This window comes from Stigmatopora argus, chromosome 6 (assembly GCF_051989625.1).
Source record: "Stigmatopora argus isolate UIUO_Sarg chromosome 6, RoL_Sarg_1.0, whole genome shotgun sequence".
NCBI classification, from domain to species: Eukaryota; Metazoa; Chordata; class Actinopteri; order Syngnathiformes; family Syngnathidae; genus Stigmatopora; species Stigmatopora argus.
The window spans coordinates 9,571,715-9,592,628 of NC_135392.1; the positions used below are offsets into that span (position 1 = coordinate 9,571,715).

General features: G+C 37.8%; 2 protein-coding genes across 6 annotated transcripts in view; both read right to left on the reverse strand.

Moving 5' to 3' along the window:
• Positions 1-20,914, reverse strand: part of tafa4b (TAFA chemokine like family member 4b) — a 26,954-nt gene continuing 6,040 nt past the window's right edge. For 4 of the 5 annotated variants that reach the window (XR_013300536.1, XR_013300533.1, XR_013300534.1 and 1 more), the window contains exons 2-8: positions 16,032-16,142; positions 15,162-15,277; positions 10,497-10,652; positions 3,962-4,086; positions 1,239-1,369; positions 928-1,033; positions 1-820 (exon numbers count right to left, since the gene is read on the reverse strand). Coding sequence is in view for 1 of the 5 variants with exons in the window: in XM_077602210.1 (XP_077458336.1) it covers positions 809-820; positions 3,962-4,086; positions 10,497-10,652; positions 15,162-15,277; positions 16,032-16,142 (520 nt within the window). In the remaining 4 variants the exon portion in view is untranslated. The remainder of the gene's footprint in view (positions 821-927; positions 1,034-1,238; positions 1,370-3,961; positions 4,087-10,496; positions 10,653-15,161; positions 15,278-16,031; positions 16,143-20,914) is intronic. The other variant, XM_077602210.1, reaches the window with a different exon arrangement.
• eogt (EGF domain-specific O-linked N-acetylglucosamine (GlcNAc) transferase) overlaps positions 16,040-20,914 on the reverse strand; it is a 21,910-nt gene continuing 17,035 nt past the window's right edge. Inside the window, exon 17 of the mRNA XM_077602207.1 lies at positions 16,040-16,142. The gene's annotated coding sequence lies outside the window, so the exon portion shown is untranslated. The remainder of the gene's footprint in view (positions 16,143-20,914) is intronic.

A 20,914-nucleotide genomic window follows, 5' to 3' on the forward strand; every position in this document is an offset into this window, starting at 1 on the left:
TGTGATTGAACTTTTTATGAATCTCCTTTTAAAAGATGACAGCTGAGATCTGACTGAACAAATATTCATAACTAACGGAAAATAAAGCATGGTCCCTATTTCCTAAGTTGTATTTTACTCGTTTATATTGGTGTCATTTTCAACCATTCTGATGTGTAACGAGACAACCTTATATTTCCCACTACATCAAATGTCAGAAGTTTTACAAGAATTTTAAACTCTGTATAATCTCTTCGGGGTGATGTGGGAGTAACAAAAACAAATATCCAAGGTTTCAGCTAGTGCAAATATCATACATGAATTTTTAATATATTGTTCTGTTTCTACACTGCAATTCCTAATTAGAACTACAAATTATCTCTCACAAAGCAGTCTTTGTGGTCACGACTGGACCCAAAAGAGCAATTTAAATCTAATTTGCTAGTTATGAGCCGCTAGCTCTTCGATCCAGTATATAAGCTCTACATGTTGACAAAAGGTCTGCAATTGTGTCTGGTGGCGCACTACGCACAATTTAATATGCTCAGGTGTCCACAAATGCTTTGCTTAGAAACACGTTTTGAAATGCTTACACAGTCTTCAGAATGGGTTTCAGTCATCTGTACGTCCAACAGTTGAAACTAAAGAGTTAATCTTCTCCTTCATCGTCCTGGGAAATTGTCATTGCAGTCTTCGCATTACCACAGGTAAGGATTATGATATTTACTTTGTCTTTTTTGTAATAGTATGCTGACATCAGATTTTTCCATTTTCTTTTTAGTCACTAGTCCAGATGATGTATTGCACTTTTCCTTCAACAGCTCTCTTGTTATCGTGTGACCTAAAAAAGAAAAGAAAAGAACAATAAGAGCTCAAATATCTATTTAACATTGAAAGAGATGGATACATATTCCTCACACCTACTTCATGAATAACACTGTGACTCACCAAATATCCTAGTCCATCCGAATATAAAACTAACATTCTAACAGAATAACTGTAGAATTTAATGTACTTTCTCTCAATTTAATTCAGTCTTGATGAAGGTTTGAGCCTGGAAAGAAATAATGAACTGCACATCATGTACTGTGATGAAATAAATTGGCATTTCAATAACATTGAAGTCAAGCAACATAGAGGAATGTATTGCAGTCAATTTAAGAACACCCACATAAATCATTCAAATCAAATCATTTCATGTTCACAACAAGTTTTAATTTATAGTTAATGTACCAATACTGATACATATGTGTACTAACCTGTATGGTCCATGTCAGAGCACAAACAGGAAGCATGAATTGATATGTTTTTAGACCTCCAGCAGTGACCTCCATAAATTGAAGAAATTCCAGTTTGGAATGTCAGAAATATTCCTTAAATGCAAACTGACCTAAAGGTGGAGATGGATTTCTTATTTGTCAACTGTTTCTATGTAGAATCATAGCTGTGGAATTATCATGTTTTAGGAATCTTCTTGTTTGCCAAAGTTGGAAGGAAGGATAGTGAAGATTGAGCCAAAGATGACTACAAACATTTACAAAGACACTGGTGTTCTTGACATCAGACCAAAACAAATGCTCCTCTTTCAACAGTACAAGACCAGAAGCATACAGCCAAGCTAGTTATTATACGTGGACCGTCACTCCCCATCCATCCTGATGAAGCCTGAGAGGTGGTAAAAAGAGGGGCAGGCAAAGCTGTCCTGATACGGGTGCACAAAGCTTATGGTATCATTTTTACGATGACAGACTGGGATTTAATATTTAGTTTTCATGTTTTAATCATAAGGGGTTATGTGTGGAATTTGAATGGGAAATGAATCTATTTAATTTGGGAATAACGATGCAACAAAAAAATAATGCAGAAAGTTCTGCGAGAACTGCAAATGCAAAGCAATTTTTTGCTGATTATACCCACACACCTTTTGTGACTTCAGCTTTCAAATAAGCAGCTCATTAAAAAGCTGCTAAACTCTACTATAATCCTGCAACAATGGCTATACTTTCCGATCAACGAAAAAAGGGTCTTCATCATCATAACAATGTTTCACAAAATATCTGCTGCCAATACAACGGCCATTTATATAAAACGTAACAAATGGGTGATCCATAAAAAAGTTATGTTACAATGTGCAATCTTGCAACACATTCTTATTACAAAAAGTCTTTCAGTGTTTCTGAGGAAAGACAAATTCCATACATCTTTGCACAGTACACCGACTCTGTGTGGGAGTTAAAAGATATGGACAGAACCTGATAATCATAGTGAATGCAATGTTGAGGTTGCGAAGGGAGGTCATAAGGGGAAGGAGAAATGCAGGACAATAACAAGACAGAAAGAGCGAAAGCGCAAAGCCCTGCAAACGGTTGCCATAGAGCCGATGTCTCGTCGCAACCATCGTCAGTGACATCTGGCACCGAATCTCACAAGAAACAGTTGACTGTTTCCAAATCGCCTTGCAAACGCAAATCACGTCCACGGATGCAATCAGCCTTTGGGCTCCTTTTTCGCTCTCAGCTGATGCTTTACTGACACGGCAGGAGTGACAAAACCGACAGATGTGGAGGGGAGTGCCAACAGGATCAGGATAATTGTCCTATTGGTCCCAGAGTTGTTGTTGGGCCCGGGGTCATTAAATCTTCTGCATCTGGGTTGGCGGAACCCAGCAGAGCCTCTGTTCCTTGGTCTATCCCACTTACCAACTTAATTATGACCCTTAATTGTTAAACCTCTGCGGAAGGCCAGTCATAATGCATTCTAATGGATGCGACAGATGTTGTTCTGTTATGCCATCTCTTGAGCAATTACTTGTGTAAGGCCAGTGCGGTTTTTCTTCACAACACTTTCTCTTCACACCTGTGTAAATCAAGTGAACCTGCTCTCAATTGCCTGCTACGCTCAAATAAGCTCACAACCGAGATGCCGCTGACGCAAATTAACTTCCACACGTCGGCAGCTTATAAACGGCCAAGTAGGACCCGGCAGCTCAATCTTTATTAAGACCTCAAAGTGCTGGTGGATTGGAGTGTGCAGTGGTCTTCTCCATCCTGACCAAAAATAACTTGATAAGTGTTGTGTTGTAAAGTAGAACAGATAATGATGTTTCGCATAAGTGTTTAAATTGCACTTGTCTCCACAGCTTGAAAGTTGGTTTGCCTTTTTTCCCCTTTTAAACATGTTTAGCCCTCATTTGCAATAATGTGCAGGTCTTTTAATTGGAAATTGTTTACATTAATTCAGTTATTACTCTGGGCAGGAAAAAAATCAATTTGGTTCAAGATTGAAGCCGATCTCAGCTCCTTCAAGCTGAAAGGGTCATTCTGATATATTTAGGAAGGATATTTTTGGAAGAACATTTAGGGGTAATGTAAAGTTGCTTCCCTTGTGAATAGGTCTTTACACAAAAGTATTGTAGTTATAGATGGCATTGTGCAAAAAATGTTAAAAGAAAGAGCGGAGGAAGATTAGCAAGTAAACTTGTGAGGACAACAGTGACTATCTAGTTTGATAACATCGTTTTTTTCCATCAACATTGTTGACTTATTACGGACTTAATTGTATTATATCGACCAGCCACTGTGTATACTCTTTTCATCCACTTAAGCCATGATCTACCCCATTTATGTATCTTTTTTTCGGTCAACTTGAGCTCTACTAGTACTTGTCCAGTCTAGAATTACTATGCTTAGCAAATGTAAAGAATTACAATGACTGAACCCACAAAGCCCATCAGGGGGAACAGAGCCAACACTGCCCGTAGGGAAGTGGTGTGAGTCAACCACTACACTATCAAACACTATCATGCTATCCTTTAATGCAGATTTTTTTGGGTGATTCTGTAGCTATTATTACATTGTTCAGCAACATGGTGTTCAATACACGTTACTTTCCACACAGTTCCTTTCTTGAACTGATGTACATAAAAATAAGAGTGACAGGAAGATTGTTGCATGACTGATAAAATGTCAACACAGGGTCTCACCTTAGTGGTTTTGACTTTATTGCCAGTACTGCAGGACCAGCCAGTCAAGTCAGGTAAGACCTTACATTCTTCTCCGTCCATGCATGGCTGCATCTGGCACCACCATTTCTGAATGACAATGGAGGCTGAAAAAGCAGAGATTGACAAATTCAGGCAAGAACACAGGAAGTAAGAGAATGGATATTATGAAATTCAATAACATAGGATCAGGTTGGGTTAGTTTTGATGATCTAACACAACAATATCAGCACAATAACATTCATCATTTTGATCAAACATTTGCTTAACTTTACAGTAAATCCATCTATTATCTATTGATTTTAGTCTAAATGATAGGAAGCTGGGGCATATCATGCTTCTTGTCTTTTGAAAGGTTGCTACTTATTTATTTGTTATTCCAATTTTATCAACAGCAGCTGTGTTGTTTTCACATTTTTACAATACACTGATGAAAGACTATTATCACTTTTTCTGGCTAAATTGTCGTTACAAACATTCATCTTGCTGCTGGAAGTATAATGCATGCAATACAGAAAATTAAATACAAAAAAATACATTTTAACCAAGCAGAGGCCAACTTGATCAGAACTGAGACCGAGACAAGCTTAATTCACACTTAATGCTCATATGCCTTCCTCTCTTTGTCTGACAGGATCTTTAAAAGGGGAATTGTTTTAATATATTTTTATTTAGAAAATTTCATTTCCTTTTCTACTTGTTTGACGTCAAAATGAAAACGCTCTACCGCATCGATACTTGTAGTGCCCCTGCAACTATGCTTTATTGTGGTGAAGCGGCAGTTTTATGTAGAAATAATTATTTCTATTTTGAAAAAAATTGGGGGAGGCAAATCGGCTTATTAGTTTGCTCACCAAAAACATTTTTAGTGGAAAATGGGTGACAAAGGAAATTAAGAAGACAAACATTGCGGCTAAACAATTCCTTTAGAAGATGGCTATCCAGGAATGTAGTGTTAAACTGAAAATAAAGAAGGTTGCTTTCAAAGCTGTTGTACAGTGCGGGCACAAACTTGCAATGATGGAAATAGACAACAAAAAAAGCCACATGAAGTCACATGCCTTTATAGTCATAGCTTTTACAAAGAGTGACGTTTAACAGGCTGTTATGATGCATGATCTTAGAGGCAGTTAACGGTTCTAAAAACCAATGGCTGTATAATGCTTGTTAATGTCTCCATTATGGTCCTGATAATAGTGCATTGAGTGTTATTTAGAGCTAATGGTCTGTGAGCCCTATTATGTACTTCCTTGCAACTTATTCCATGCTGGAGTATAATGGGTGGGCGCGGCCAGCCTGACATGCCAAAAGCTGGCTGTCAAGTCCAAAAGCAAACAGGCTTCAGCGCTTGGTCTGTGATGTCATGATTAGATCAGACAGTGGACTTGCCAGATCGATGGCAAAGAGATTAGAAGGGTAGTGTGTGTAGCAGTTAATTCTGAGCTCTTTACCTCAGGGAATTAACAGGGAATGTGGAGAATAAGGTGTCAGATGATTACTATCAAATTGGACCAGTAGATTCTACAAAGGCGGGCCGGGGGCGGGAGTGGTTAGCCTGTCCGCCTCACAGGTCTAGGGTCCTGGGTTCAAATCCAGGTCGATTCACCTGTGTGGAGTTCGATTCACCTGTGTGGAGTTTGCATGTTCTCCCCGGGCCTGCATGGGTTTCCTCCGGATACTCCGGTTTCCTCCCACATTCCAAAACATGCATGGTAGGCTGGTTGGACACTCTAAATTGCCCCTAGGTATGGGTGTGAGTGTGCATGGTTGTCCGTCTCCTTGTGTCGTGCGATCGGCTGGCCACCGATTCAGGGTGTCCCCCGCCTCTGGCCAGGAGTCAGCTGGGATAGGCTCCAGCACCCCCCGCGACCCTGAGGATAAACCGGTTCAGAAAATGAGATAAAATGAGATTCTACAATTTTTTAAAAAACAGATTACTGGTAGTGCTTTTGTTTTGTGTGTCCCTGACACAAATATTTCTTTTCTTTCAATCTATATTTATGTGAAGATGATACAAGTGAATTCGGATTAATATGTATACTTGTACTTATTTTTTAATTACCCAGCAGTGCCTAGCGTGCCTACATGACACGCTACAGTCCAGTAGGTTTTCAGCTTTATTATTCCCTGTAGTGCAGCATAATGTTTATCTATTTCTAGATTGTGTAGGGTCACAACTGACTTCTGCCTAAAGGCAGACTATATGCTGCACTGGTAAGTAGTCACTTATATGACAGATGACCATCCACACTCACATTCACACCTTTACTGAGTTTACTGAACCTATTCTGCCTGCGCTAAAAATCAGGCAAGTGTACCATGACAGCATAAGTTACACAGCATAACATTCACCAAGTAAACACTAAGTAACATTTTCATTTTTAGGATGCCAGGGATGGAATCAAAAGGTCACTCACTTTGGTGTTATCTTTATTGAGGACACTAACTAAAATTTCCATTTGTTTTTATTTTCCATTTCATTCTACATTGGTGACTGAATCTGAATGAAATACATCCATTTTTTATATAATGGCTTCTAGTGGATTTTAATGGTCAGTTTCATGCATATGGTCAAAATGAATGAGTGACTTGGTTGAAGTTTGTCATCTGGGTGGTTTGTGGTTTAGTTATAATCATATTTGTAAGTCAAGCCATTTTGAAAACAAGCAAACATCATATTATGCCCACATTTTGCTTCCTACACACTCCCTCAATAGTAGCCACGAGTCACGACAGGTCTGAATATAAACACTTGCCCACGGACATACCCACTTGCCAAAAGACAATTAGAGTGAAAAATGTTATTCTAACTGTAAATATTGGATTTTGATCTATAGAGTATGACATATTAATGACAAAATAGCGGTTTGGCGAGCCAGGTTAAAGATCAACTAGAGTAATCATGTGGGCAATGTTATCTTCAATTTAAATATTTTGTTAAGTGTTTTGCAAGTATATTTTTTATGCTTTGTTTTGCTTTATTTTTCCTATGGAAAATATTCGGAATGGATTTTTTAAATTTATAACCGTCTTTTTTTCTGCAACCTACTTTTTTTTTTTGTTTGCCAATTAAACAGTCCCACCTCTTCGTGGCAGATCATTGAAATATACCATCACCGATTTGTGAGTTTTTCAGTGAAGGAAACAACAACTTTAGTTGAAGGTAATTTTGTGGAAGTACAACAATGTGTGCAGTCATTCCTTAGGAAGCCTACAGACATCTTCAAATTGCACTCAATGAGGATCTTAGACATGTTGGGCTGTGAGGTTACCAAAAGCTATGTGCTTACCCGCCCTACTGATGACAACATGTCAATCAAAAAGTAATTCAATTTTTTTCATTTTGCATGTGAACGAACAGCAAAGTCTGTACGATTTCCAAACAGTTCTTTCTTGCAGCGTTTCTGCTTGCATTTTGTTTGTAATGTTTGTGACATCATGTGGACAAAGTAAGGAGTGCATTCACGTCTTCTTTAAAATCGATTCATGCACATCAGTAAAAGCATTCATTCTTCCATTTGTCCAGGTGAGTAAGAGCCCATCTCAGATGAGAATAGGTAAGATGACCAAGTGGTAAAATGAAAACTCCAGGGCACTTAACAGCAGTTTTAAAACACAAATGTGCAATCCACTCATCCATGTGCTGCCCCAGTAAAAACAAGCTTCCATTATTTCAGCATGAAGTGTTTGATGTGAATGATTAAAAGTGAATAATTATTCAACCGAGCATGAATACGTGTTTAAGGATCAGACAATTTGCCCTTGCTTCAAACAATAACATGAAAAATGAAATATGTCATGGCATTCATTTATTTTACGCGTTTAATGAGACTTCAATGACCTGTAACCCTTATTATCACGAGAGAGAGAGTATAATAGAATTGTTTTGTTTTAATTAAAAAATGAATTGAATGAGTGGATATCCCACATTTGGATGAGGAGATGTGTAAAGGCATAACACAGTAATGTGCCCTCAAGTATGGTTTTCCCCTACTGTTGGTCTATTAATACTTTACAAAAGACTCACCAAAAAGCAAAAACACGCTGTTATGTGCATGTAGTTGATTGAGTAGATGAGATTGCATGTGGCGAGGGAGGGAGGATCAGTCATGGAACCTTGATATCAGGTCATTGCTATTCTAAGTAACATGGTGCACTTTTGCACATGTACAGTTGGGGTATACAAGACAAGCAGCCAAAGGTAGAGTCTGCACAAAACCCTCAGGCACTATAACTGGACTGCATAGTGACCCTATCTAGGTGCTTGGAATTAGATCTTATGTTCTTTCTAATATGATTTACTAACGGAGGAACCATGTGTGCATTGCAAGAACGCACAAGTGTGGAATAAAACTCGACAAGAAATAGATTATTAAGGCATACCTAGGTACTCCTAGGAGGAAAGACAAGCATTGTGACCAAAATATGACCTGAAATAGAGCAAATAGTACAACAGAAAGCTGACTTCCAGCAATGAAGTACTTCATCTTCTCTAAACCAGTAAAAACACAAAACATGTTAAACAGTAACGCTCGCTACATATAAATACTATTTATGCTGTTTACTTTCTACAGCTGCCCCTGCACAGTGAGTATTTGAACTCCCGACATCAGAAAACATACTGTAGTCAAAGACTGTGACCATGATTTTGAAACTCGAAAATATAAAAACATATATATCTATCAGTTGTCCACAGGTGTTAATGTGAACAGTGATTGCTGTGTAATGGGAGTACAATTGCTAAAGAAGGCGATTTGATGAGAAATCATTGGTCATAATGCCGTTGCATTAACTTTATTCTAAATTTAATTTAATGTACCCTATACCAGTTGTACTGAAATAAAATGTGGTAACTCAACTCAGTAGCATTGTAGCTAGTGAACTAAGACTTCATGTTTTTAGGATTTGTTCCACAATCAGTGGATGTAATACTGTAATTATATGCTTTATATAGCACTAATTGAAGTAGTGAAAATTGATACATTTATACTATTCTCCCTTTAGGCTTTCAATCATTATGTTGCATATAATAACACATGCCACGAATGTAATTATAATTAATTTGATCCCATTCAAAACTGTCTTTTATGATCGGCTGGGAGAATTCACACAGGTCATTTGAGCATCTGCTTAAGCTCCTCATTATGGTGCTTTACCTAAAAAGGTATACTAATATTATATTACATCTTGACTCTAATACAAACAAAGCCATCTAATTATTATTATGTGTACTTTGAATATTTATGTATTTATTTAATTGTATATTATTTATATTTTTAGAGCACTTCCCACATACAACAACTATCACTGATTTTATTGTAAAGTAAACAGCTTTTTTTATTTCTAGGGGGGAAAAAGAATCGAGATCATTTGGAAAAAAAATAGCTCACAGTATCTAATAAGCTTTGCAAGCCTACAGCCGGTAATAGGACCTGCATTTGCTCCTCTTTCAGCTGCATTAATAATGCAAGTCCATTTACACCACGGCCATTCTGCACTGGATGGCAACAGAGGGAAGTTTGTCTCTCTCCATCAGCAAAGGCGTGTGAGAGAGGTGCTGGCATACTTCCTCGGGTGTGTGTCTGAGGTCGGATCGTTTGGAACTGCTAACTCCGAGGCCAAGCCTGACTCGCAAAATGAGTGTGGCTGACGATTGTATTTGGAAGTGCGAGGCAGTAAGATTTAGAGGTTATTCTGAATCAATTGCAAAACTCAGAATGATGAATGCAGAAAATTCCAAATCAGTGATTAACATCCAACATCCATCTTCAGCTAAAATTCATTCATCACAGAGACTTTTACTCATCCAGCCCCTTTTTGTATACATTTGCGTGTCTTATCTGTGTCCTTCCTGTCCTTTTACTAAACTTTGTTAAATTAACACCCTAAAACCCCTTATTTATCTGAGCTTCCATTAAAAAAACAAATCATTGCTGCTACGGTTGCCTGGTTTCATCATTATCAATGCATTGCTCCTATTTAGGATCTCATCAAAGAGGTTAAACAACAAATCCAGTTCTTTATTCAGTGAAAATTGCATGAAATGAACTAGCTAAGTTTGTGTTGTTTTGTGTGGTGTTATTTTGTCATAGCATTAAGTTTTATAATAGGATAAGTTGCAAAATAAATACATCCATCTATCTTTATGTTTTGCTATACTCATATTTTCTGCATAACTGGTGTAACTATGCTGAAATATCTTCCTTTCTAAGTAGAGGCGAGATAGTTCAGGGTGGATAACTCATACAACTGAGCATGTGACTGGTTTTGTGTTGTGGGGCTTCCAGTGTGCATGAAATGGGTGGCAAAGCATGAAAAAAATGCACTTGAATAGAGTTGAATTACTACCAAGGGAAAAGCTGGTCATTGTCTTTTGCAACACGAGGCTTTTTCGAACTTTTCCGACACACTTAGAATGTTTTTCGTTCCCAGATGTTTGGTTTACATTAGGCTGGCCACCACTTTAGGGTCTGCCTGCACATACACTAATGGTTTGAACTGATTTGATTTTCTGTACCTTCCACACACGAGGGTCTGGCTCTGGTGGTGCCGGCAACTTGCCCAGGGAAACAGGAACACTTGACAGTTTGGGAACGCTCTTCGATTTTATTCTTATTACAGCAGCGATGAACAGCCACAACCTCGCATGTCCCCTGCTTCACTTGGTAGGAGACTGGACAAAGACATAAATAGAGACAGAAATTATTTACCCAATGTTCAGACGTTCGGAGAAGCAGATAAACAGTTGATAGTTGAACTTATTTGATCTTAGTTCATTCTAATACTTGTAAGCATTTCTTTATATCCATTTGCGAATGTGAAAATAATAGGTGCATCACACAAACTACACAAGGGACTGTGAAAACAGCAACTAAATGATTTACTTTAAGTGAGCTCCATAAATCTTGAACTGAAAAGTAAACACTCTTACTGACACTTTACTTTTATTCCCTGCCAAAAGCCCTCATTAAATATATCTGTTGCTGTCGACGCCGGACGGAGGACAAAACAATAAAAGTGGTAATTCCATCTGAGTGTGTGTTTATGTGTTTTGGAAAGTCACCTTTTAAAAGAATGATTGCATATCATCTGACACCCCACACATGCAAAATACTTGCAAGCTACTTGGATTTCTACAAAAGTCCTTGGAGAATATCAAGTTAATTATAACATTCTCCAGACAGTAACAAGGCAGAACGATGCCTTTAAATTTATGTACATTTTGCACAACATGCCCTTGCCTGGTGATCAAACTGTACCACTTAATGTGTGTGAAGTTTCTAAAACATTTGTTTCTTTCCAGTCAAACTAGAAAATTAGCCCTCCACATGGTTTATGTGCACTTGCTCAAATTTGCCAAAAAGAGATGTGTAAACAATTCTGACTTGATAAAAATGTTTAGTTTTACAGAGACTAGCAAATAGATAATGTCACACCAGTCTGCATCCTGACTACTGCTGATATGCCCTTGAGCAAGGACAACTCCCAATGGACAGATTGGGGTGCATCCATGTTTCTATCAACTATCATGGGGCGTAGCGAAGTGAAAGTGTCAACTATTCAACAAATTGGTTCCACCAATACATGTTGGTACCAAATGGGAAGGCGCATACTGAAGCTCTCCTAGAATTTGAAAATGCACAAAAAATACTAGCTATCTTAACCCCATATAAAATAATATTTTTCAGTGTTTGAGAGAGTAATTAACCTAAAATAAAGAGGATTCGGGGAACAGATTTAAAAATGTGGCATTAAAAGGGAAGCCATTATTTGAGGAAATAAAGTAACTAATAAAGATTATTTTTTTACGCCGAGCTCATGTGCACGGCAGAAAAAATGAAGATGAAAATGTCTAGACAGCAAATAATTGGTGAACGCTAATCCACCCTAATGGTTCCCAAAAGTATTCCCATTGACTTATCTTCAGGTTTGTTGTGTGCCCCTTGACTCTCCTAACATTTCCTGAGCAAACCCGGCAGGCAACATTGCCACCTATAAGCCTCTTTGCAGCCTTGTAAACACCAAGGTAAGACTGAGCCATGAGCTCAAGTGTCATTTATGTACGTGACTTTACACATTCTCTAGAACTTTTGCTGCACAGGTCAATGGGCTTTGCAGGCAGACACAGAACTGTGCCAAAAAACACAATCTACAGAGGATTCAATTTCTGCAGGCCATGGCCCCACTCATCTTTTCTGATTTAAAGTTTGTTTGTTTTCCCCTACACAAAGCCTGCACATTGATCCCTTGTAGTCACAAGAGTACTCATCTGATATCATACCGGCACTTTTGTTAATACCCCAACCCCCAGAGTTGGGTTCATACACATATACAAACTAATAGACTGGTAACATTTTGAATAGAACACAAATGGATGACAATGGAAGCTGCTGATAACTGCATTTGACCAATAGGCAATTTAAATTTACAAAGAACAAGGACCCTAATCAGGTGATAGCATAAAGACGTATTAAAATTGAACTTAGAAACATTTCGAATATTTAAGTTGCTTTAATACTTTGTTTTATAGCAGTGCAGAGGTCATTATTGAGGTCTTCCAACTCTAAATGAGAGAAATTGTCTATAGTAGGATGGATGCATCATGGTCAGAGCACTGTTTCCTTTCAGCACTCATCAATTTAAGATAAATGCATTGCGAGCTTCCCTCTCTTCTGACCATAATAAAGTAATAGAGTATACCATATAGAAATGAAAATGTTTCTCAAGCCATAATAAGCACCTGAATATATGCAGTGTAAAAAAGGAAAGTGGATGACAGGGGGTGACAACCACAATGAGGGAGTAAACCAACCTTGAACCAAGGGCTCAGCCACATCATGCATTTGATCTAAAATCTGTGTCCGTCAATACGTCACAGTCATGCCCACAAGAAAGAACATTACTAAAGACATTACTGTCATAAAATATATGTTAAGAATGGATTTTGGTAACATATTTTGGGGGGAAGAAAACAGCCATAAAAACACAAAATGTCACTAAATCACGCTATTTGGTTATGCAACAGCTGCATTTTGTGACAAAAAATGGTTATTCATTCAAGAGATGCCACAGAAAGTTGAGGCCATGAGACAAATATATCCTTCTTGACACTTCCACTTTAAGTTTATTGTAAAATTAAAAAAATATCCTCCGATCTAAGTCTGTCTGTACTAGGTCATAGGTCCTCAAACACAACCTCAACTTTCTCACCTTCCAAAGGTTCTGCTTGCACAGCAGATTCTTTGTGATTGGCTACATGGTTTGCACCAAATCAGCTGTTCACTATGCATCAGTCAGAAAACGTATGCCATATTATCTGCAGTTTTAACACACTAGTGCTTAGCCAACCTTGTTCGATAAAGTTGTCTCCTACATAAATCTGCTTGCCCTGTTTACATTTATTTTACTGTCACTGTATGTGGTTAAGAAAACATTACAATGTGTATTATAGTATAAAAGTGGTAGAGATTTATTTAAAAAAAAGTCTGGCATGTTTTTAACTCTAGCGTCACCTTCTGGTGAACATTAGAACACCAGCAGTACTGTGATTCCAACCTACATGTATGTATGTACACAGTCCATTTTTCATTTCTCTTATGCCTAGTGTCGCAAGAATTGCCGGTGAATTGTAGCTGACCCCACCTGACAATGCACAGATGTTTCCACCCTGCAGTCACATTCACACTAGAGAACAATTTGAAGCCACTTCTTCCTGAAATATTCCCCAAAATATGTAACAACAGAGGTTTGTTTTTGGGGCCTGAAACTAATTTGAATGTGTGACTTTAATATTCGCAGTGTACAAGCCTTAAATCTCAACCAATTAAAATACACTCTCATTAAACAGCCTCATTTGGTTTAGGAGCGAGTGATCTTCTTCCACTGTGAGGGTTTTTTCTAAGAAGGAGGTGGGCACACGTGACCTTCAGAATAACACAAGGCCCACAATTAGTAGCATCCCTGCCCAAAGCAGGCAGCCTCTTCTTGATCAAAAGAGAAAATAATACCATGACTCACTGCCCAGAAAGCAGGATGGTTGCATTTCTACTGAAAATAAAAGTCACCTTGCAAAACATAAGTGGCAGAAGTCAATAAACTGAGTTAATTAAAGGAATTGTCCCAATTAAGTTTGTGAACGTTTTTTTTTCAACTGTATGTAACCAACAGCAATAAATTAAATGTTTCCACTTAGAATTGTATTAATCTATTAATAAAATTGACTTTTACACAGTCAATAAATACAGAATAAATCCTGTTAACAGCAAGAATAGCAGTAAAGTAAGTAGTAAAGTAAGTAAAGTAAAGCAATTATATTGACTGAGGTGGCTGCGATGCATAACATTGTAAGCACTGGTAATAATGAGCTCCCTAAAATCAGAGAGTTTGAGAGATATTCTCAGTCAACAGCGATCATTATTCACCGAGGTGTGGACTGAAGTATTGGATGCTTCAAAGTACTTACAGTAGATCAGATCACAGTCACACTGATATATTTGTGTTGACATCTTCCAACAGCAAGTGCCTTTTGTATTTATACAGCAGGCCCGATCATTACGGAAACAGTGTTTGCCCAAAAGAAGAACTATTTCAGATCAGTTATTTTCAAGTCTTTCTCATTGTTCTGAGGTCAGGGCTTCTGCTATTTCTTACCAGTTTGTGCAGAAAACTGCGATTCCTTCCCACATTTCCAAAAACACCAATGTTAAGTTAACTGAAGACTAGTTGTGAATGTGACCAGTTATTTTTCATGTAGTGTCGTTATTTCTTGCACTTGTATAAAAAAAAAATATATATATATTTAGAAATACATAACTCAATTTGAATTGTGCCAAAACCGACAAAAACTCTTCATCACCCTCCCTCAAATCTTTTTCATGGTTTGTTTGTTTGTTGTTGTCAACATTATTTTAGTATTCCATTGATACTTTTTGTGGCATTTTTGTTTCGTGGTGTGCCATGAGATTTTTTTTAAATAGTGTGCCGCTTAGCTCAATAATGGTTGTGAAATAATGCTCTGGCTTACATTCTGTCAAGTGACCGCGACAGGGAGATTGGCTTAGCTTTTCTCCAATCAGAGTCGGAAGGCTCAGCCTTGGGAAACATTTCAGGTCGCTAAACTGACAGTGTAATTAACCTCTTGTGGTATTTGTGAAAGGGGCTCAAAGTGGGAACCAACAAGTACCTGTCGATCCCCGGTGGTTGCGGTTGCCAGTGGACACAGTGTCAATGCAGAGCATCGTCAAGGCAACAAGGTAGGCCACCTGCAAAGGCCGAGATGACCTTCCCCACAGTTTCATCCTGTAAGAAGTGTTGAGGGGAATGAGGTAAAGGGGTGGCATGGAAGAACAGAGGAAAGGGGCATGAGTATAACATGAAGACAAAGGGCACAACACTGCAGTAGAGAGACAAGATTGCATTTTGTACCAGTAGAAACAATGCGAGCAGTGAGTCCGCAGAGGTCAAAAGTGGCAAATGAGTAGGTCGAAGAAGCTTTTACAACAGCGCTCCCTTTTTTCCATTATGCTTCATGTCCAATTTAGTTAGTATTCTCAGTTTATTTTGACGTGCCAAGATAAAGACAAGATTCACAATTAGCAGCATTTTGTATCATTTTTTTCATGATACGTTATTCACTATGTTTATTCTTTATTACATTATTGATCGAACCGAAATAAACCCCTTATCTTCACTCATGTTGCGCGTGTACAACCTGCACTGTTCATGTAGCTACCATACACTAGAATGTAAGTTAATCTTATGTTAATTTAGTTTAAAAGGTTATAAAAGCTATTATATAAGCTAATAATATTTTAGATTCTTCTCTAAGTGGAGTAATGGTGCAATTCCCCATGACCTCCTTATGAGGCAGGTTGCGTACATTTAAATTTACATTATTTGTATCAAATAGTTAATTTTCCAATAAACAACTATAAGATGGATCTGAAGATGAATTAGGTATTGACGTACATCTCATAGCCTAAAGAGTATATTATTTAAATCAATGTTAATAATCTCAATCAATATCTAAATTCTTTCGGTCACTTCTATTTACCTGCTTTCCTTTTTATTGGTCTTTTCCACTCTATAAATGACAGGCCATGGCTGCATCCAATCGCACCTCAGCTTGCCTTTTCTTGCTGCTTCTTCCTTCAAACAGAAGCCCCTGGAATAAGCAAGCACAAAGACGCAAGGTCAGAAAGGCGAATGAGCCATAGGGAGCGTCAGTGGCCTCCACTGGCCTTGAGTGAAGGTCTACACACTAACATAGAATCACATGATTATGCGAAGACACAAACTGGGGAAAAGATGTGTAGGCCTAGCTTCTGTCAGATTCATTGTTTACAATAGGTTCACCTACCCGCAGGCTCAATATGATCTCCACTCTAGACATCACAATGCGTTGACACCATCTCTCACACACATTGGAAATTACTACACACGCACACAAAGTATTTTGTACATACTGTAAACAAAAACATGGATGTGGCGGACATGTATTTGTCTAAATCATTTATGAAAAGGAGTGTACATAAATAAACCCCACAAATATGAATACCTAAAGCTCCTAAAGCAAAATCTCAACACTTCACGTGGATATGTGACACATACAGTAAACATACATCTACCCACAAATATGTTTGCGCGTACCCTGCAGCGTAAATTAAAACAAAGAGACAGTAGTAAATAAAAGACGATCTCCCTAAATACAAGTGAGTGGCACACTCAGAGTAAATTAGCATTCCCTTGTAAGAATGTCAACCTTTCCTCTCTTTACAAAGGGACTAACTCAGCAAACAGAATGAATGACAACAGATTTGCATTAATAACTAAATGTCTCCCCCTCTTTAGACCTTCATTATTCACCCTGCCTCATTAAAAGTCTGCTCAGCCTGCTGCAAATTCTATGGAATTTGCAGAAAATGTGTCAGCCTCAAACCAAACATGAGAAGTCCACGTTGTGCTACTGACCCCTGCTGGTGACAAATCTAACAACGTGAGCAGCAGAGAGGAAAAGAAATAGGTAAAGAGACAAAAACAAAATCACAAAAGGGAAAGAGTGAAGCACTTCAGTAAAACATGAAGTGACCAATGTCAATGTGATAAATACATCTGAATTAGATTTGATGTATTTTCCTTATACTATGAATGATCCCTTTTCTATAACACTTGCCCTCATCAGGGTCATGTTTCAGATGGTACTTATTCCAGCTGGAGTGGCCCCCATTCAATTGCAGGGCTTGTGTACTTGAGATCAACAACCATTAAAATTCACTTTCTGCCAATAACGGTCTTCAACTAATGTAGAACTCAGGTAGGATGAGGATAAAAACCCCACACAAGCTGAACTTCACACTGGAAGGCCAGAGCCAATTTTGTAAATCAAGACTGTCATGATCCTCAAGTAATAAACACACGCGAAATCAGTGTAAAATATCGATAGCAGAGATAAAAATAAATAAATAGAAATAAAAATCAACAGATTTGGGTGACAAATTAACCTGAACATATCAAAAACTAATTTAAAAGAAAACCTGTTTGTGTGGAAACTATGAAGAACAGGAAAGTGGCACTGAAACACTTGGAAAATATAAAGTGTGACATTGTTCCAATAGCATTTTGATGATGAGTGACAGTGCCAGCGATTACGGGAATCTTAGTGGGGGGAAATTGTTAGGTGTGATTGTATTGTTAGAAGGAGGCAGAAGGAGCATGTAAAAAATATATATGATGATAAGTCTGCCATATGATAAATACAAAAATAAATGGCTTTTTCTGCAGTGTGCCTATTGCTCTTCATAACGAAAGAGATGTGACATTCATTGCCAGAAGCTGAAGCTTTCTCCCTCTTTGAAATATGTACAGTATTTACACATTTCAATGTGGTATATGGTATATGTGTATGTCATTTGCATATCAGTGGTTATAGGCTCCATTCGTGTACTTTTTGTAGGAATATGCATGACGTGTGTGTTGTGGGGCCGAGCGATTAGGTATGCTGGATGGGAACACAGGAGCCCATTTCTTATTCTCTTTTTAAAGGAATGGTCACGCCGTGCATTTTTAACACGTTTGTTCTCCGATAAATTCATTAAAAAGAGTCCAGTGGAATGGTGTATGTGTAGGCCTTAAATTTGGTTTAGGTTTTTATGCTAAGGAGCTAAAAATGTTACTGTTAATTGCTGCATTTTCCACACTATAAGGCGCAACAGAATTATAAAGCATACCTTCAATAAATATATAAAATTTGTTTCATATACACCTGCTTATAGGAAGCAGTGGTGGTAGATGGTAGTAGTGGTAGTAGTAGTAGTGGCAGTATAAGTAATAGTAGTAGTAGTGGCAGTAGAAGTAATAGTAGTAATGGTAATAGTAGTAGTAGTAGTGGCAGTAGAAGTAATAGTAGTACTAGTAGTGGCAGTGGAAGTAATAGTAGTAGTAGTAGTAGTGGCAGTAGAAGTAATAGTAATAGTAGTAGTAGTAGTAGTAGTAATAGTCGTAGTAGTAGGGGATTGTGTTATGCATCAATTAGATGGAGCTGCGCTAAATGGAATTTCATACAATGATTAACCAATATTGATTGATATATAAGGCTTATCGGATTAAAAGGCCCACTGCCAGCTTTTGAGAAAAATGAAGTTTTAGTTGTGCCTTATAGTGCGGAAAATACAGTACACAGATAAAAAAATGACTCAAAAGAAAACCAAAAAAACGAGTGACACACTGGCAAAGAATAAGTCTAACTCGTGCAAAAATGAACCCGAGACCAGTGTCACAGTCCAGGTGACTGCCTCTGTCTTTTTCTGCACAATGATTTTACACAAATGATACAGTCTCATTGGCATGCAATGAGACATCCGCACCTTAGCCACAAGCATATTCATGTGTCCTGCATCCAAACAAAATTATCTGTTTGCCATCCGTGAACCCACTTGCAAAGTTAACACTGAATCCACTTACATGAATTATCCAAATTAATCTTGCACTTTGAGTCTCAGTGACCTTTTCTGTCCAATTAGAAAGGTCTTAATCAAAAATAAAACAGCATCACACTTTATGCATGTTGGATAAATTAACCAACACACTCCAGTATGGAGTAGTTTTCTTCTTGCTATCATAAACTGGGATAAGCTTAAACTCATTGCTGAACCTAATAAGTAGAAGCTGTGAAATAAATATTTTAAAAAAAAAGATCAATGGAAGAGATAAAAAGTTACGACATGTGAATTGTTGATTTATCGTTGCAAATGTTTAATGAAAAAATGTGATAGTAAAAGTTTGCTCCCACAGCCCTCCACCACTAGGTGAAGGTAAGTTCAACGTGGTTCAGATCAATCATATAAATGCAAAGAAGAAACATACAGTAAAATGGGATGTGTCAGCAACTACTGCTGTCCCTCATTGGTCTATCAGTCATATCCATCATCACGGACAAGCTGATTGGTTGTCACTCAAACACACGAGACATATAGACAAACAACCATTCTTGCTGACAGTAAATCCACACAGCCAATTGATTGTCTTAAATTGAACCATGTTGAACACAAACAGTATAAAAAATGGCTGATTATGGACCATATTCTTTCTACTTTAGTAGAAACCACAGCTTTTTTACACTTATCCATAACTGTATTGACATACACAGTACCATTTTTTCAGACTATAAGTAATATTATAAGTTTGAGTAATAATAAAATAGGGAACAAAAGACCCATATGCACAGGTTAATTTAACATATTAATAGTTTTTGGTTAATTATACCCTAAAAAACACAACAGTACAAGCTTTTCGTCGTCAGAGCGAAAAGGATAAAAGACACACGAGACGCACTTCAGTATAAGTTGCAGGCAGTGTGAAAATAGTGTCACTTAAAGTCCGGAAAATACGGTACGTAGACAAGTCCAATATGGTGAATATTGTATGACATAAAATAAATGCAAACTCTAAACACAAGGCTCATAATGTATGCTTTTTGGATTAGGTTTGCCCATGTGTGCTTGCTACATTCACACTGCCACACATGCTCGTTACATTATGATCATTTATTAGCATTTGCTACTCAGCAGAAGAGAGGACACAGATGTAGGCTATTTGTTTTATGGACGCAAAGCCACTAACACTAACTGGCTAATAAACACTGGCTCAGCAACATCACGAGTGTAACTGCAGCCCGGTCCCAGGTTTCCTCCTTATATGTTAGTCGATTAAAGCTCAGACAGCCAGCATTGGTTGACATATATCAGAACAAGCTCTTCTGACAGACAGAGTGCGGTAGCCATGTGCCTGAGCCATAAATCCTGCACACTACTAAAGCAATAAAAGGCCTTTAAATGTCAGTCTCTCTACACTGCAAGATGGATAGAAATATGGAAAGCAAAGGAGACACGAAATGACGCCCTCATATACATTTTAAAACAGGGCGTCTTTCAACATTTGAGAAAAACGTTCTCGGCAAAATTGACGGCTTTGCCTTTATTAGGCTTTTATTCTCGCTGCCTCCTATGTGCTCGTATTCTTAAAATGAAATTTAAATTCTGTCGCCAAATCTACAAAACATATTTTTCTTTCAATTATTTTTAATGATGTCATCCAGACACACGTGTGCAATTCATTAGTATTAAAATAGAGAGAACGAGAGTTAACCACATTAGTTATTTTGTCTGGTGTTCTGTTTTGAAATTTCCCAGTGTTTTCTTTCCTCTACAAAAGAAATGGTGGCTAGATTAAAAGCTTCAAGTGACGCAGTGGGGCTCAGTTTGGCTTTGGAACTTAAGCATTTTGAAAATAAAAATATTCGAATCAAGCCTCCAAAATGTGAGCTGAAATATAAATCGAATATCTGGTAATATGAGTACAGTATAAGTGCACCGATCAAATTAAGGCCATCACTGATCCAGGCGTCGTTGTAAGGTACCAATGTACCAGTCAATGACAAAA